The sequence below is a fragment of the Bombus pascuorum genome, chromosome 11 (genome assembly GCF_905332965.1).
Source record: "Bombus pascuorum chromosome 11, iyBomPasc1.1, whole genome shotgun sequence".
NCBI classification, from domain to species: domain Eukaryota; kingdom Metazoa; phylum Arthropoda; class Insecta; order Hymenoptera; family Apidae; genus Bombus; species Bombus pascuorum.
This window is the reverse complement of record NC_083498.1, coordinates 9,773,387-9,792,884: the sequence shown is the minus strand read 5'-3', so window position 1 is coordinate 9,792,884 and position 19,498 is coordinate 9,773,387. Positions and strand designations below refer to the sequence as shown.

Below are 19,498 nucleotides of genomic sequence, written 5' to 3'. Positions count from 1 at the left end.
TTATTACAACTGAAGATTTATCAATTATTAATTTTATGACATATTGTATAGATAAGTTTAAAGTATTAGCGAAGATTTGAATGTAAGATTATCTGATATCAATATCGTACAAGATTGAAATTAACATTCCTGGTAATTCTTTTAATCTTTTATGATGAAATACGTCAATTCGTGCGTAAAATTCGTAATGCATACATACATATATCAAATTTCAATTTCTTTTGATTTAAGCATGGCTTAGTGGAATATTTGCATTGAAAAGTTGATCTTATATATTTAATTCTTCTCGAAACTGAACATTCTGCAGATCAAGAAAAATCATAAATTTTTTATACAAATAATCCACGTGGCGGCATGAGACTAACATTAACTTCTTTTACAGTCTTGCGCCTTTTCTACGTGCCTATGCGCGTGATTCTCACGTCTACTATCATGACAAATTAAAATAAGTCCAAATATTTTGTCATTTTTTATATTTGTTAGTTAAAGAGGAAATGTAATACGTATTGAATAAACTTTTTACATGGTAATTATTATTGTTTTCTTATGTTTGATTATGGATTAACATTCTAAATATGTATCATTAAATTATTTTTTCCAAAGATATTTTAAAGATGTTACAATCGACATGGAATTACTAGCTCTTCCAACAATTTATAATCAATATTTTTCAATAAAATATCTTGTAACAAATCAGATGCGAATAATTGTTTTGAAAATTTTTTAAGCGATTAGATTGCACACTGTGAAGTTATCACATGCAGTTTATAATCGTCTATAGAGCATGAAGTACGTTTTAAAAAAGGGAAAAATGGCGGATAACGATGTAAATGGTGACTCTGATGAAGTACAACAGGAGAAATCACAGAAAAAAGCAGCAAAGTATGATAGTGGAGCGGCAGATCTAGAAAAAGTCACAGATTATGCGGAGGAAAAGGAAATATCCTCGTCTGATGGATTCTCTTGCGTAAGTGCTCCTATTATCTTATATTCCACGTGTTTATGGTTGTCAACAACATTTACTAAGTTTCTTTGGCAATGATGAAAATTTATATCTTTCATATTAAAAATTAGTTTTCCTGTTTTCTTTTGTTGAGTATATATTAATCTTTATAGGTTAATTGTTCAAAAATATGTAATCATTAAGTCTAACCTATAAAAAGTTGTATACACACAACACATACGTAACTATAAGTTGCAATCATTCAGTACGATTTGTATAATACTACAGGCGTTAAGTATAATCGGTGATCGACGGAATAAAGAAGCTGCAGAGAAGAAGGCAAGAGAAAAGGAATTGCTAAAAGTTCCTATTAAAAAGGAAGACGTAGATCTTATTGTAAGATATTTGATAATTGCTATTAATATTTTTTTCTAATTAATTTTCATCTATTTATTGTATGTTGAAAATTTTATTATATTAATTAGATATTAATTAGATTAATATAAAATTCATTCTATTCCAGATGAAAGAAATGGAAATAAATCGAAACGTAGCAGAACAAACGCTCAGGGAACATAGTGGAAACATTGTGGAGGCATTAATTACATTAACAAATTGACTGTACAGCATCAATTTCAAACAAACATTGACATAAGAATCGACTTTATTGTAATTATATGGATTTGGGGATTGTTATCACTTTGGATTATTAATAATTTATTCGTGTATATTGCAAAATATACTCTAAGCTATCCTGTATATATATATACATATATATATATATACACACACATTCTTTTTATTCATATACCTATTTATACCATTTCTTAAGGACACATCAATTAGAATATATTGGGGAGTATATTATATCTCAGGATAAAATAATTGATGCTCTGACTGTATGTGTTATCAGTGTGTTACCGTATGATAAGATTATAGCCTTTATATGTGCAAGGTGTTGATTGTTAGCTCAAAATAACGTATTTACCTGTTTGCAAAAGGTTGAAAGATTTATAGTGTATCTATACTTTTCTAACCAATTTTCAATAAAATTTCAATAAAACCTGGAAAATTAGGGAAATCACAGTGCAATAAAATAAAATCTCTTAGTTGAAAATCACAATGTGAAATAAATTAGATTCCTGTGTTGTATCTAAATTTAATTTTCAGAGGCACAGATTATTTTGTTTCTTTATATATAACATGTGCACAGTGAATTGTTTAAGTGACGATACAGGTGTACATCAGATTTTATTTTGTTAAAACATTCTCATTTTTTCGTATAAGTATATGATAAAAAAGTATTGTTTCCAAACAGGATCACAAACACCATCGCCATATGTATGCGATAATTCAATTAAATACAATCAATTTCTAAAATACAATAGTAAATTACCTATAATTAAATTAATAAAATATAAAAATGATATATAGCTTCAAATTCACTCTATTTTTGTATCTTCTTCTGGGGGCGCTTCAATTTTCATGCTGTTGCACATACCTTAATTGTAATCTTTATTGGTAAGGTCATTTCCTTTACTTACATATATGAACTTTTTATATTATATCAATTAACTTGTTTTTAGGGATAAAGACTGGAGTACGGTTACAGCAATGAAAATGGTCATGTTTCTATTATTAATATTTGGTTTCTTTTTCGCAATTTTAATATATTGCAGAACGTGTACCAGGTACGAATTATGCCTTAAAATCTAAATAGTTTTGTAATCCAATTCTAGTAGATTTTTGAAGCTATGATTTAGTTCTACAAATATAATATAGTTCTAAAATTTAGAATAGCCTAAATTTTATCTATTTTTTTCATCAATTTGACGAATAAACAAAATTACTAGTCGTTAATATCGCTTTTATTATCATTAACGAGTCTCTACACTCTACAGGGATATTAATCAGAGATATAGTACTGCTTCCAATGACAATATAGATTGCAGATCATTACAATCTAATTCAATTTATGAATTATCAGTAGAGAGACCACCGTCTTATAATGCAGCTTGCAGTGCACCTCCTCCTTATGAATCTCCATTGAATAGCGTATGTTCATTTCTATTCTATTAATCCAAAAAGTATAATACATAAAAATAAAACAATCGAACGCGAAGAAAATAATTGTACATATCTAATGTATGTTACTCATTATAGTAAAATATAAGATAGATAAAAATCTAGATTAGATAAAAATCTAATTTTGTCACGTAATAACATGTTATTTTACGTTTATTTGTGTTCTTTAGGTGTCTATGTTTGAAGCACCACCAGTTTATCAAGAAAGTTCGCAACAATCTAGACGAGTATCGCATCCGATTAATCAAGCAGTTCCGATCACAAATTATATTTAACACGTTTTGTAGTCACGTATTTGTAATCATGTCTCATATCTAATTTAGTTTCAGTTAATTAAGAAGGAACTGAATTAGTTACAAATAAGATATCTAAATAATATTTTTATTTCATGTAAAAAAGAGAGAGAGAGAGCAATAAAAATTCTTTTATTACGAATCTATATCATTGCATTTAATATTATTTATATATATATATATTTTCCATCTGCTGACATATTCGAAACAAACACTGAAATGTATTAAATAAATAAGCGACATGTCGAGGGATAATGAAAATCACGTAAAATTCTCATGATTATATAATGAAAATGTCATTTATTTGATGTGGTGCAATGACTTAAAGTAAATGGAAAAATGAACGTTTATATGAGCTGGGTTCGATGAACAGCAGTCATGTACTTCGAAAAGCTACCACTGCTGAACTATTCGTTACAAAAAGCTTCTTTCTTTTCTTCGAGTTTAAATGCAATATACAATGGAAGTGTATCAGACAGCAGCGCAGTAGTAGCTAGTGCGACACGAACATGCTGATTTTCATGATGAGGTAACACTTGTCTTACTTGTACTTAGTTTATCAAATTATCCAGTCATACGCTCATGCAGATTGGTTCAAAAAGAATTGCATCTAATGTTTCTCGAACTGTCGTACGGTATTAATATTTAGTTTTTCGCGTTTTTAGGAAAAAGACATTCAACATTACGAGTTTCATGAGATATTTTTTTGTTCGCCGCACAGTCCCAAAGATAGAACATGGGTATTAGAATGGACGTAGACAATTTTTTCTTTTCTCTTTTTTTGTTAGACATCTTTAAAATCTGAGCGAGCACACATGGCCAAAATCTGTTCCTTAAAGCGCTTACATATTTCATTGTTTCCTTTACATTTATTTTCCCTTTATTTTCATTTCTCCGTTTTGTCGTTTCATAGACATATTCCTCCGTAAGCCTTAATAACCTACTACAACTGAAATAAACATCATGTAAAAAACGGTGGAAAAACTTTCCCTAACTATTTTTCCATAGGAGTTGCTTCTTTTTTTTTCATTATTCTTTCTAACCTCGACAGAGATACATTACAGCGTCACGACAGGCGGTACGGGTAAGTATATGTATATGTCGAGATCAAAAACGAGATACACATATATAATCTAATCGTATTAATTTGTCGCGATTACATTACATTTACTTAAAGCATTGCTAGTGTGTTGCATTGCATGTGTCAAGGAACATGAGTTTAGCACAGTCTGTAAAATAGAATAAATTATAGTTGATTATTGTACCCTTCATTAAAAGTATGGTTCCGTTTCGGTTCAGTTCTTATAAAATACAGTAGATATGTACAGTAAAAACCTTAAAATCGAAAGGGACGCTAGATTTGGGACTGTCCGGATATAGCGACCGTTTCCTTAAAAGATAAATTCACTGGCTGCCAGGATCGTCAGAAAGTTCTAGAAAGGTTGTGATACAATTGCGGTTAATTACAGTGGTCTTATCACAGAACATGTATGGCATTAAATCTTCGATATCATTACTTCTTTGTAATGGTAGGTATTTATATCTTGTATTTAAAACGTTCGGTAAAGCTAGGTCGGAGGATCAGGAAGCCAGTACGGTACTAAATGATGATTATTGTTTTACGTATTTTGCCGGTTGCCCATAATTCAGATCATTGACCACATAATTTTGCGATTTTGATAATTAATTACACAAAAAACGATTAATATTCTCGTACTATGTAATTGACTAACCTTGTTATTTTATACAGTTTGTTTTAATTCTTTTTTTTTTTTCATTTTCTTTGTTTCCTGTTCCTTTTTCGTCATTTCCTTCTTTTTTGATAACGCGTTTCATCGACTTTATCTTTTCATTTAATGCGATTCTTGTATCACCTCTAATTAATATAGAGCATCCTGCATATGAATACGATAGACATTTCAATAGTAATCAACATAAAATTTGATAAATTATGGACAACCCTAAATTTAATACAATATAATAATAATAATAATATAATAATAATATAATAATATAATAATAATAATAATAATATAATAATATAATAATAATAATAATAATAATAATAATAATAATAATAATTCGTATCTATCACTTCGTCTACTATGCAATACTCGAGAAAACAAAACAAACTGTGCCTAGCAATAAAGGGGTGAAGGTTCAGGGACATAGAGAAAAAGGCCGCATAGAGGATGGGACATGGGGCGGTATCTGCAGACAAAAAATATACAAAAATACAGGGCACAGATTGCGTAGCATTAATAGTAATCATAGTAGTAGTCGTATATGCTGAGAGAAAGAGATCATAAAAAACACTAACTAGAATCATTTTTTCTCCGTTCTTGGAAGAATTTGACGTTTTCATTTTGCCTTCTTTTTTTCCATTTAAAACTAAAAATCACTATATCAGTAATAAACATATCTAATTTTACTCTTGTCGCTCGCGTACACGACGAACAAGCGAGGGGCATTCCGTTTGATTCATATTTTTTCGACAAAGGAACAAAATCTTTTTCTTATAAGCGTCTGATCGACATCTATCACAACTTTCTTCGTGCATCATGTGTATACCTCCCTCTTCGCGTGTGAGTGTATACGTGTGTAGCAATGTTTCAGCGAGTTTCAATCTCGCCTTGGTCCTCTGGCTGCTTCTGATGTCTTTTTCATAATACATAGATGGTATGCGCGCTTCTAGCTATTTTCGTTTTATGAACGAAAGCAAATCCATTGCGAGACCCTAATGATGCGCATTGATAAATCGCTGACATGATTGTGTTGCGTGTCGGTGGATAAAAACACATGTCTCTCTCACGCACGAGAACGTAACGTTAATACAAGACGCACAATGCAAAGTACCAAAAATTCTCCAAACCGTTCCCAACCACCTGGGATAAACGCATCATGATTTACTTGTTTCCAGATTATCTTCCATATACGTGTGTATAAGTGCTCGAACTTCTCTCTCCATTTTATGTGATAGGCTTCTTCTAACATCGACGATCTCACCGAATTACAACAAAGTCTATAGCCATAGATTAACTGCGTTTCTCGTCTGGAGCTGGCCATTTGAACCGCTGCAACACTGTATTTCTTGTTTGAAAGATACGTTTATCGGTCAAAACCCATGAAGAACAGTTCTCGTCGCAGTTCCTTTTCAAGTGGACCAGATGATGGCGCACTAGGAAACATTTATTTAACACTACTTGTATCACTGTACACAAAAAAGTCATGAAGGATGCAGAATAGGCGGGGGCGATGTAGAGGTCGTGCCCGGAGTTAACGGTGACTGTTTTCAGCTCTGTTTCACTCGCTTCCTGGGCGGTCCGATCGGTGGAATTTGTTGGGTGGCTAACGCTCGAAACGCTTCCGCTATGAGATGCGGATGAGAGTTCACCATCGATTTAAAACCCGCTGTGTCCATCACGTCCGTCGCGTGTCTGTAACACAGATCGAATAAAATGATTGAAATATTTTTCTTCTTTTATCAGCTCTTAAGCTGTACAGCTGTTTCACAATAAAAAAGAAAATTATTTTGCGAGTACATTGAACATATGTTATTTATCTGAATAAGTACTTACGTATTGATAAAATCTATGGCCTGTGCCTTGAGTTGATCGGCGCTATGAAGATCAGCGAGAATCAGGATGTCGGCTGCGTTTTCGATAGCTAAACTCGTGCATAATGCTTCCTCGCACATGACTTTCAACCTTTCTAACGCGTATTTGTCCGCCGCAGCTAATAAATCGTCTGCCATTTTTTCCAAATTTGCTGCCTTTCCGGTGTATATAAACCGCAACATCTCTCGTAACACTTCGTGGTCCACGTCGGTGATGTCCACGCGGTTTTGTTTCCTTTCCTCCATCTCATGCTCGAACATCGCCGAGAAAACGGGACTTCGCGCTAAACGATAAGATTATAAAATGAAAAAATCATCTATTTTCCCGAAGAAACGTTCGTCCAGCAGAAACGTACGGTTTTCTATCAGAAGCAAACATACTAATTTTGGGAAATAATCTCAGTAAACTGGAAGAAATTAGTTTACCTGCGAGGATGGCTTTGTGCGCCTGAAATTCCCTTCCACACACTGTCAGCGTTACATCGCTGAATTTTTGGTTTTCAAACAGAAGTCCAAGGTCATCCGGTAGTCGACATTCTGGAACTTTGAATTGTATAGTATTACTTTGCCCGGAAATATTCACGCTGTCCGCCACTACGCTGACCTGTAACATTTCGCTGAATTATAGATTTCGTTCACGGTAAACATTAGTAAATCGCACAAGTATTGAATATGTAACATACAAAGGTATATACCTCACAGAATATCGTGAGTTTATCGTCGGGCAAAAGTCCATTGGCTTCATCCAATAAGAAATCTCTCCTAATGAACTTCTTAAAACCCCAATCTTTACCTTGGACGAACCTATAAGCACGTTGGCTCTCTGAAAGCATAAGATTACCGTTGTTTATCATTTTTGAACGATCGTGAACTACGTTCTAACGGAAACGAATTAAGTTTAGGGAAGCTTGGAAACAGACTGAGATTATCACGAATCTCTAATACCGTTTCCAAGGTCATGAAACTTTTTCGAAAATTACAAGGCACGGAAAATAATTGCAAAATATTATCATTGTATGATATAGTGTCCACGGTTAAGATGCTAGTGGAAATTTTTAAAATACCCTGCATTGCATCCGTTTCACGTGTTCATCACTTACCCATTGCTTTGGTTTCTTCTCTTTTGGCATTAAGAATAGAAAATTTGAACTTTGCTCTGACTTCAGATTTGTTGCACGAAACGAGAAGGAGATACAGAGACAGGTAGTCTTTGCTCTCCTCATCCAGACCCTTAGGATTCACTCTTAGGCACCTAAAATCAATTGCCGTTAATATAAATTTGTTTTTTCTAATCTTCCAAACATGTTGTCCTTTATTTCATTTATATGTACGCTATTTTTATCAGTAGATAACAAAGATCATGCATTCGTGAAATACGACATTTTCTTCTTTTTTCTCTTTTTTCTTTTTCGCTATTACATTCAAATAAAAAATATTATCATGACATGCCGACAAAAGGAAGGTATACAGAGATCGTACAAAGTTTTGCAATTCTGTGATACGATACAAGCAAATAAAAGTAGATAGATAAAAAAATTGCATTATGATAACAGAGCTGTAAATATTCCAGACGTAATTATCTTAGGTTATTATGCGCGTCCCGTGTATTAACGTAACAGCGAAAGACATCGTAAAACGAAACAAAAAAAGAAAGAAAAGAGAAGTGAAAAGAGAAAAAGAAACAACGGATTAAGAAGTAAAACCGAGAGAATCGCGTGGTATGCAATGCAAAGGATCTTAAACAATTTTGTCTGGATGATTTTTTACAATAGATTTGTAACACGAACATCTTTGGACACGTGTCGTATGTCTGATAAACGAACTTAATCTTTGGGATTTTACCATTTTAATTTATCGTTGGCCCCTGCTGAGAAGGTGGACGACTTTAGTACTTCTCCCATTTCCTCTCGGCAAAAGCTGAAGTTATTTATCGTCCACATGTAGCTGAACTTAACCACCTTCACCTGTGCACATAAGACCTTCAAATGCGACACCACGTCAGAATGTATCCCGTAGAGTCTACCTTAATTTATCTACGCTAAGGGTTACGCAAATATGCGCAACCTTTTTTCTTTTCTTTTTCTTTTTTAATAAAGTTTAAACAACGTTTAAGTAATAATTTGAGTTATCGATAAATTGTACTGATATATAACTTTCATTTTTCAAAAGCTTGAAATAAAAAGTAAAACTACCGATCGGATATTGGGTGTAAGTTTACACGAGGATATCGATAATTGTACGCCATCTGTGTTTATTCGAGATAATTTCTTATTTACAGAGAATTACGCATTTAACTTTCAGATAATTTAGTCCGCCAGATATTAACAAAGCAATGTCCTCTTCGTAACATGAATTTTTCAAACCTAGTTTCTTCTGTTCGTTCAACAAAAGATTTTTCTGTTAGAAAACCAATAACGTATTTCTACGTAAATCGTATCGAGAAGCATAGATACCATGAACTACGTGTTACATAGATGCACTCTAATTCTCTGTCGTATCCAGAAAAATATACATAACGATTCTGTAATCTCAAGAAGACCTTCACTACCACTCCGTTCCTTAAGTCAGCGATATAGAAAAACCTCTTACGAAGCGAAGTATCATCGCGAAGTACGAAATGACTTCTAACCAGATAAACAGATTAAAACAATCATTCCACGTCGTTACGAGCACATAGTCGATCGTACTCGACAGCTATATTGCGAGTTAAAAAAAAATGCAAAATAAAAAATACCACTAATATATTTTTTCAAGCTGCGCGGTGAATTTCTCTCTTATCGACCGCGATTGGAGAATATCTTTCTTTACATCGTCTGCTTTCAGATTATGACAAACCTCGTGAAACACACCGATCGCGCACAATACGAAATATCGAATAATTCAAGCAAGAAGTTCAAACCTGGACCACCAGTGGATGTACGCGGCGGAAATCCGTGGTAAATTTCAATCTTTTGCGCTGTCTATTGTCCGTAATATGCCTACGATAATCGGCCAGCGAGATATTTATCTGAAATTTTTGTAAGTTACTGTATATATTGTTTCACTATATATATGCGTATAGGTGCGTGTCGAATGGTTTCCACGTCCTCGGATATATTTGTTTCGTTAGTTTCGTCGCGTGGCCACAAGCAGAAGGGAAGAAAGGAAGAGGAAGAAGAGAGGAAAAACAGAGAGGAAAAAAGCTAACAGAGATTCTTTTTGAGAGGAACGTCGAAGGTTCCTACGACTAAATTGATCGTGGCCTTCAAGTAGCGAGCAGACGAGCCGCGAGAAGTACTACAAGTACGGGTGCACGTGTTAGAGAGAGAGAGAGAGAGAAGGAGCCAGGGTCAAATTGAACTTACATCTCTTACGTAATTACCTTGAAAGAAAAAAAAAAACGCGTAGAAAAAAGGATTTAACCTTTGCGGCGTTCGCTTCGATGCACGTTACCATTGCTCGATGTGACTTGTTAAATTATGCATATGCTAATTTGAGGATGATAAGGAGAATATGTATAGACGTGGAGGAAGAGGATGATCATCATAGAGTTTATCCCGATGTTCTTCGAATTTTCATTCACAACGTTGATGACATATTAAATATTGATACTTTTTACATGAATTTTAATTATATTTTAGGTATTATTAAACATATCGCTGTTACTATTAAATTTTCTATTTATATCGTAGCATTGTTAATTCTAATATTAATATTTGTATTACATCTTTAGGGACTATCGTAGTAGTCGAAGACCAGAATGAAAACTGTGGGGGTTTAATAACCTGTCGGTTACGAAATAGGTTACTTAATGGAAAATTGCATTCCAGAAGGGTCAGATGCGTCAATTCATTCATAGGAATTCAAGTAGGCGTTGAATATGATGAGCAAGAAACGCGGTGTGGTGTAACGGGTAGCAGTTGCTACGAAACACACAGTTCGCACACATGAAAATAATGCAGTGAATCGTTTACTGAATTCGAAGCTTATCAGAATTGAAATATTCAAATAATCAGTTCTGTTAAGAACACCACTGATGTTCGAATATGAGAAAGAACTGAATGACAATTGCTAAGAGAAATCGAAATTTAACATTGTCAAATGATTTAGGAATCGTGTTGTTATTCGTTGAAAAGATTCCACTTGCAAGAAATTTATTCCAAACCACAAGGCATCTAACGGGGCAGATTTATTAGGAGTGACTCGTTTTTACAATAATAACTGATCGCCTAAGCATTAAAAAGAATACCTATTTCCTAGAGATTGTATAATCTTCTACGAAAACAAGATTAAAACAGTAACTCAACCAATATAAATTGCATAACGCGTACAGAGGAAGAAAAGTGGCGAGCGGTACATACTCGACGATCGGTCGATCGATCGGCTACCTCTTTTCCGTTCTGAAACGTGACCAAGGCGTGCATCCACTTCCGTTGGAAATCGATCCCCGCGTGAATCAGCAACAATTTGCGCACGGTAACTTTAAACAACACGAAGTTCCCTAGAAACTTGAAATCACTATTTTTTCTTTGATCGAGAAAAAGTTAGGATTATTATTCTAAGAAGAAAGCAACACTATCGATGGTTTGCCACAAGAAGTTCACGATCGTCAATGATTTGCGAGAGAAGCTCTAAGTTGTGAATCAAGGGGAAAATTAAAGAATAGCAGAAAATTGATCACCAAAATCCTAAAGTCGACGATTATCCTTTGTGAAGAAGTTCACAAAAGGTTGAGCTGTTATTAATTCGCGCAGCGAGCAATGTTATTAATTCCAGTTGAGAATTATTGGTAATCTGCATATTCGATGGTCTCATTATAGTTAATGGACCACGAACGTGTTATCAAAATTTTAAATTACTTCCTAAGTTGTTTTTTAAAATTCGGTTGCCATGTGAAAGAATCGTCAGAACCATCAGAACCATCGGTGATTTGCAAAAGCAAAAAAAAGAAGGATACTTCGAAGAAGCGTACTTTGTCTAAAGACACACACCGAGTTAGTCAAACATCCTAAAAGAAACCTAAAAATTCATATCATACTTAGTGATCGACCTCGAAAACTGATGGAGACCAAAAAGGAAGGCGTGGACCGAAGAGAGATAGGCGAAGAAGACAAGAGGAAGAGGAAGAAGAAGAAGAAGACACCGAGGTCGAACCCCCACGAGTCAACGATCCCTGACGTCGTATGTACACGACCTTGGCGAACGAAGCCGAGCCCGAAGCCAAATCTATTTCTCTAGTTGGCTTGCTGGTTTGACGTAGCCCTTATCGCGTTCCGCGTTACGGCCTTCAGGGCACCGGCCTATGCCGTTAGGGACCCTTGAAACCCGGCTCGAATCGGAGTCCCATGAAATTTTTATTACGAAAACGACATCACGCAAACAGATTCACACGTCATAGGTCATTGACAACGAATACGTGCTGTTGGAGGTTCCGTAGGTTGTTCGAGGTTTTCTCACATAGAGCAATTGTTATCTGTCGTAATATTCAGAGCTTTTGCATGGATTAATTAAGCTTGGCTATTTTTTTTTCTTTTTGGAAGATCGTAAAATAGAGGATAATTGACTTGTTCGTGTCAATTAACGTCCAAGTGAAAATAAAACGCTATATGCGTTTATGGGAAGTGTGACGTGTATGGTTGGGCTAGCGCTATTTTGAATGATTTTAAAAAATTTATTTTTATTATATAAAATAACAGTAGAACTTTGTCGAGATGGATCTGCGGAGCAGTTTATGGGATAGACACGAGCATTTTGTATAACTGGAGTTTACATAATCGGATCTTGTTGTACAAGTACAGTAGAATTTCGCGTTCAGATAAATTCAGTCAGTATCGGTTCATCTAATCGGGTAATGATTAAAATTTATAATGCAGAAGCAAGCGTAGATTGCAAATTTGGTCTGTTGAAGCAATCCGATACGATACACGAGGTCGATTTTCTCTTAAACCGGAAAATATCGCGTCGATCGGGTTAATTAACATAGGCAACAACTCCTGACTAGCGATCAGATAGAAACGAAGACAGCTAACAACCGTCTAGAGAACGGATAATCAGTTTGAACAGGCGATTATCAGTTTCTATCGCGAAGCAATGCGGCGTGAAACGTTGATTCGTTTCGAAACTTCGTCTACTTCGTTAAACGGCCGGTTTCCGCGAAGAAAATGCGAAACAACGAAATGACGAAAGAGAAAACCATCGTACGAAGAATCGACGAATCGATGTACAAAGGGAAGCGTGAGAAACGTCAGCGCAACGACTCTGGACGAAGTGAAAGTCACTTCTCTCTTCTTCGTCTTTCTTCGATCGCTTTTTTTTTTCACTGAAAACAATGCACGATTTCTGCGGAACATGGAAATTAATGGTCTTTAATACGACGACGAAATTAAGACTTTCCATAGAAAATTTTCTCCTCCGACAGGAAAGTTGATTTAATTGTACCGTAGAAAAACATTTTTTAAGAGTGATGACATTCTATAGAAAAATTGTATTATGTTTCATTCTGTACATGATATTACATCCTGAAGAGATGCCGATGCAAAATTTTCTTCCAATCGAGAAAATTGTTTCAAAAATAAATGTTCACCCCTTTGTCAATATCATATGCGCCTTTCTATTACGGTATGTCAGTCGATGAGTATAAATACAAAATAATTCACGTCAACTGGGACAAGTCATTTCTTTTTCCATCGAGATTAGAAAAAGCACTAGCTTCTACCAAACATATCTTTTTCACAATTAACAGTCGTACACAATCGTTCGAAATAGAATTTTATATTTCTCTATACAGATTAAATCAGCTTTTATCGGCTTTATAAAAAAAGCATCAAGCTAATGTGATCGAAAAATGATTACTTCGTGAAACCTCGAGTCGTGACGCGAATCGTTTCCAACATAGTCATAAATATTCACAATCTTATAAATGTACTAGCAATCTTATAAAACGAGCTACTGTGCTGTGCAATTATTATAACGCATTCATCGTGGAAAGACGATCCTTGTTATAATTATTAGCAATCAACGAGACATAGTAAAGTCTAACTCTAAGTGAATGTATTACAAAAAAAAAAAAAAAAATAAAAACAAATAAAAAAGGAAGTATTTAGTATAACGATGTAAAAAGTTAATTGTAGTCTTTCATTAATAAGAGTTTTTCTTACAGAAGTAGAAGCAGAAGTAGAAGTAGAAGCGGACTGTAGTAGTGGTCAGCCGTAAGGTTGAAAGAACGTCAATGCGGGGCAGAGTCGTAAAAGGTCGAGTTTCACGAGCAATACAGAAGAGGAAGAGGCATTTTCCGAGCTCGAGTAAGACGTAACTGGTTACGAGATTACACGTACAACAAGCGTGCATTGAACCTGTGGGATAGTCAGCGAAGGTCATGCCGAAGTGAGGATCATCGAACCCAGCGCACACCACGTGAGCCGTTTTCAGCTGTTCGCTCGTCTAGACGAGCGCAGGAATTCGTCGAGCTGGACAGCTCGAGATTTTGATCGATCGCCGTTCGATCCATAGAAACATGGATTCGTTTGGAGGAAATTTAGCGACATTAACGTCCATGTTTGAATGTTAAATATCGAAAAGACAAGGCACATTTGTCGTAAGATACACGTATAGAAAATAATTGAGAAACAAATAAAGAATAATAATTGGAACTCGATGATAACGATTGAAGAATTGATTTCAACCAAAGAATACAATTATGCGAATAAGAATTAAATTATTTGTTAATCGAAGAATGGAAAATTTGAATAATCAGTGCGTTTGCTTCCGACTTACTGTACGTCGGTAGCTGAAAGAAGAAGCCACGCTTTGTAGCGTGAAGTCGTACTTGAACCTGATAATCGATGCAACCTTCAGATATCGAAGACACGTCTTCAAAGGATCGCTGATAATCTCTTGCAACCGTGAACAAATTATCTGCTTTCTGTCTTCCTACAGTCTTTCGATCTTCCGTATCTCAAGATGTTAATTGAACGCTTTAATCGTTATACTTTTTCATGTATTTTATTCGTTACACGTTATTACTAATATCTTTTTTATTTTTAATTTTCCGTTTTATTCTGGAACAGAGGATATAAAAATAAACGGTATATTTTTGAAGCCAATATTCTTTCTCACGGAGTAAAAAAGACATAAATAGTAAAAAATTGCGTAAAGACTTCTCTTCGAGTTACTGCAACTATCGAAGCGATATTTACAACAAGACCTGTTTTACAAAAGATTCTACTAGTCTGAACTTTTTTTTTGCCACGAATCAAAGTGTCAACCGTGCAACAAGTCGATACTTTAAAAAGGAAGCGATGTTTCGCATCGTGAAATTGCAATGCTCGAAGGTAATGACGGTAGTTCATAACGTGAACAGATTAAGGACGCTTTAACTAGCGTTAGACGTGTTTCATACCATATGTGTAATCCATGCTAGTTGCTAGAGGAAAATTTTAAATGAGCGGAAAGTTCCCTTTTCTTACTGTCCAAGTAACATGTCAGTTAACATGTCAAGAACTGAGAAAAATCGATCTTATGTTATTATTCTAATACTTTAGTATTATTATAATAATCTGCTTCGAACAACAAAATTATAAAATAACAAAGGAACCGAGATGAAAATTCTAATTCCCATAAGCGAGTACATGTACGACACGTAGTGAAAGAAATATATTTAAACAAATCTAAACAACCTGTTGTTTTATATTTAAAATTTGTTTGCAATACACATATGTATATATAAAATACAACGTTCTACTTAAAAGCTAAGGATAAGCTGAATAAAAGCTAACTAAAACGCGGGAAATTCGATCGATAGAAAGAAGGGTATAGGCGTATCTCGACGCGACCGCTCCGATCGAGCAACATTATTTTCCCAATCTAATTCCGTATCTTCAAACGTAATAGTACGTGTTGGCCATGATCCAAACCTGCCTACACGTTTGATTGATCCCCTCGAATGCGAGTTCATGTGTATTCCTTTCGTTAACTGAGATCACGTGATCCGCACAGTGACCCTCTCTCCCTCCCTCTCTCCCTCTCTCTCTATCTATCTATCTATCTATTCGTTACGTCAGATTTGCGGTAACGATAAGTTAGGCGAGCTATTAACGATAAGGTTCTCGATAGGTATCGATAAATTGAATCCGCTTCGATACACCGATACCGTTGAAGAATCGATAATATCGAATTATAGACAGTTGGCTACTATACGGATAAGGTGTATCGACACATATCATTATGACATTGACAAGCTTTTTAAATAAAATTTTACATCTTCCTGACATTTTTCACTTATCAGTGTGAGTCGATGTGTAGCCAAGTACCAATGAAAAGACATCGAAAGAAAGAAAAAGAACGAGAAGAGTATAAGAATAGATGCTTAGCATCGACCTCCTGTAGAATACTGTTAATCGGGTCCGAGTACTGTTAAACTTGGCAAGTGGAGTAGAGGTATATCGATATGATTCGTCCGTTTCCTCGGAACGAGGTAACGAGGAACCAGAAAAATTGTACCGCTCGATGGCCCCTGTGAGTCATTCGATTCGCTATGATCGTCCATAATCGTCCTTGAATCACGTGTTTCATGAACGAGATAGGTCAAAGATCGGTGGCTGACTGATCACTGTTGCAGAAACATCCATCTCTTCTTTCGTTCCGTCAGACCAAAACCGATACACCATTTATATCCCTCTGTTCTAGTAGAGACATAAACTATCTTCCAACGAAACCTTCTTTGGAAGATTCGCAATTACACGGCGGTAGTCGAGGCCGTGTTAGATTTTTCCTCAAACTCAAGGTGACACGAACGCGACGATTAGACGGTAGATGGAATCTGGACGCTCGAGGAGATCCGGTAAATCGAGTTCGTTTCTACTGCATCGAAATAATTCATCAACAAGATGAGAGAGACTTCCAGTCTATTTCGAGATGAAATAACATTCTGCAGAGGCTCTTTAGGTGGAAGCACACCGGCGGGATTCACCAGCCATCGGTTATATCGGTGCTCGTAAATTTGTTAAAACGCTTGGATGCCACTCAAACGGAAACGGAAAGCTCGCGATGCTCGTCATCTACGCGAATCCTGACGTCTCGATTTTTTAACAATCGGTCATTGATTACGGGACGAGATGCGCGGTACCTTTGTTCGCGAGCACGAACGTTCGATATCGATTTTCTTGAAACAGGAGTGGAGAGAGATTGAAATTCAGCTTGATTCGGAAGATCCTCCGTTGAAAATTTATTGGATGAAAATATGTCGGACGTGTAAACGGAATATGACTTAGGAGACGTTAAAGGAGAAGATGGAAGATACTATGGAAGATGTTCGATGGGAGCTGAGTTTGAAAGATGGTCTGAGATAATGAAAATCCTCTAAAGTCGCAGTTTCTATCTTTTATTTTCACATTTCTGGGTTAAATTCCTATTATCCCTCCACTTCTTAAATGCTTAAAACTTCATTTTCACTTTCTTTGCTTCGAAGTCCCCGACTGTAATTTCGTTATTCCGCCGTTTTCGCTTAATTTCTATCTCCCACTCCTTCTACTTCAAAATATCTGAAACTTTCATCACCCTCAACTGGAACTTTTCCGTCGCTTTCGTAACAAATTCTAGTCTCTATCCTTTCCGTTCCTCCGGTATTTGACATCCTTGTTATTTTTCCTACGTGTCGATTTCAAAATTCTAAACTCCAAGAGAACAACGCAAAAATTCTCCCAGTTCCAGTCAATTGTCTGAAAAACTCTCGTCAAAACCCAACTTCGGAGTCCTCGCGGCACCACGCCAACCCTCGAATTGTCGATCGCTGCCGATAAAACCCAAACTTCGCCGCCCTCTTGAACAAAACCTGGACCAGAAGCGAGCCTGGCCAAGAGACCGGCAGCGATCGGTGTATTTGAAGAAACGTCGAAAGCAAAGTTCTGAGCGTCGAAGAGGATCTGCCGCGGTAGAGGAGGCGTAAGGAACACAGAGGCACAAAGTTCATCGTCTTGGCCGTTTCCGTATAGAAGAAAACAGCACGTTGGAGCGCGAGGAGTAAGGAAGACGAAGATAGTGGCCCGGTCGACGCCCCCAGGAGTCGTTCAACCCGGCGATCGTCGACGATCGGCCTTGAATCACCCGTGCCCGTTTACGGGAGCGGCGTACGCGGCTTCGAGCAGCAAGCAGACCAAGTCGAGGCTTCCGGTAGAGTCCTGGATACGGTGGTCGAACATGCACGAGGTAAACGATCGTGGATCTTCCCGCGAGAAAATCGAAATTCCCGAGAAACGTTGTCGAGCTTGTTTATCTAAGAGGAAGAAGAAGAAGAAGAAGAAGAAGACAACGAAGAGGAGGAAGAGAAGGAATATGGTGGAGACTATGAAGAGGGAGTATACAGTGGAACTTCGTTTATCGGAATCCATCAGAGGACGAACGGTAACTGGAATTTGTATAATGGCAACTCATTGGTTCTACTCGTTAATGATTTCTCGTTTCCGCAGATGGGAGTTCGTGTTTGCACGAGTGGAATAATTGACAGGAGTTCGCTTAATCGAGTATGGGCTAAAATTTCATTCCAATAATAAACGAAGCTCTCTAATAGGAAAAGAAGAATACGACGAAGAAGAAGAAACGGTAGAAAAAGTTGACGAAGGTAGGATGGTAAGAGGCAAGGGAAAGAGGCAAAGTAAAAATAGGAGGAGAAGAATAGGACGAGGGAAGAAGCGATGAAGACGAAGAAAGAAAACGAGAAAGGCAAGAATAGATGGGAAGAATATGACAAAGAAAACACAGACGAAGACAATCAAACAAAAGTAGAAGGAGATGTCTCTTTCGACGAAGACGAAGAGGAAGAAAAGGATGACGCAGAAAATGAAGAAGAAGAAGAAAAAGAATGAAGAGCAGAGGAGCTTAGCCCTTCTCGCGAACTTATTTTCACTGCGAGACGAGGCAGCTTGGCTGGCTGGCTGGCTGGTTGGCTGACGATGTAATGGAACACGTGCCTCGAGATAACGACGTGGAAATGAAAGGCAACGAGTGATAATGGCTCTGGCATATGGGGTTCGCGTCTAGGTGACGAGTCCGTGGAAAAAAACAAGTTGAGATTGCGCGAGGGGAATTTGTGTTGAATGTTTCGTGGAATTACAGGTGGATGAATGGATGAAGATGGAGAAGATTGTTAGGGGTTGCGAGCTTTTCGGCAAGCCAACAAGTTTGCCGACTCTATGAATGTATGTCGAGTGGGACGAGATTTGATTAAGAAATTGAATGGGTGGGTTGGAGGCGCGTGGGTGATTTAGGTTGCTCTCTAATGAGGCAAGTTGACGAACTTAGATCGATGGGGATAGTGGAACATTGTTGGAACTCGTAGATTGCTGATTATGCAGATTGTAGGGGATTTGAACAATTCAGAAGGAAATTACAAAATTCATTGGCTATTTGTGTATATATATATACAAACGAGCGATATAAATTAGGATAAGTTGATGAGCAACGATCGGTCGAGAAAATCAAAGAAGGCATAATGGATGTCGAGTGGTAAAAACAGAATGGACAGGTTGAAATGAAAAAAAGCGTAAAAGTATGTGATGTAATTGTAGTTAGATGATTTGGCAAAGTTGA

General features: G+C 36.4%; 3 protein-coding genes across 3 annotated transcripts in view; 2 read left to right on the top strand and 1 right to left on the bottom strand.

Annotated features, from left to right (window-relative positions):
- The first annotated feature begins 676 nt into the window (after window positions 1-676).
- LOC132912356 (huntingtin-interacting protein K) lies at window positions 677-2,024 on the top strand. The gene is made up of 3 exons (XM_060969755.1): window positions 677-967; window positions 1,232-1,339; window positions 1,467-2,024. The coding sequence occupies exons 1-3, from the start codon at window positions 785-787 to the stop codon at window positions 1,560-1,562; spliced, it is 387 nt and encodes a 128-aa protein (XP_060825738.1). The 5' UTR covers window positions 677-784; the 3' UTR covers window positions 1,563-2,024.
- A 15-nt stretch (window positions 2,025-2,039) lies between these two features.
- LOC132912355 (uncharacterized) lies at window positions 2,040-3,391 on the top strand. Its single transcript, XM_060969754.1, has 5 exons — window positions 2,040-2,180; window positions 2,262-2,464; window positions 2,530-2,634; window positions 2,845-2,998; window positions 3,199-3,391. Exons 2-5 carry the CDS (start codon window positions 2,367-2,369, stop codon window positions 3,301-3,303), a joined length of 462 nt encoding a protein of 153 aa, XP_060825737.1. The 5' UTR covers window positions 2,040-2,180; window positions 2,262-2,366; the 3' UTR covers window positions 3,304-3,391.
- Window positions 3,392-3,601: 210 nt separating this feature from the next.
- The window catches only part of LOC132912353 (speckle-type POZ protein), a 44,905-nt gene continuing 29,008 nt past the window's right edge, over window positions 3,602-19,498 (bottom strand). Inside the window, exons 3-8 of the mRNA XM_060969750.1 lie at window positions 8,780-8,901; window positions 8,038-8,189; window positions 7,633-7,760; window positions 7,364-7,541; window positions 6,900-7,221; window positions 3,602-6,758 (exon numbers count right to left, since the gene is read on the bottom strand). Coding sequence (XP_060825733.1) covers window positions 6,614-6,758; window positions 6,900-7,221; window positions 7,364-7,541; window positions 7,633-7,760; window positions 8,038-8,189; window positions 8,780-8,901 — 1,047 coding nt within the window. The 3' untranslated portion in view covers window positions 3,602-6,613. The remainder of the gene's footprint in view (window positions 6,759-6,899; window positions 7,222-7,363; window positions 7,542-7,632; window positions 7,761-8,037; window positions 8,190-8,779; window positions 8,902-19,498) is intronic.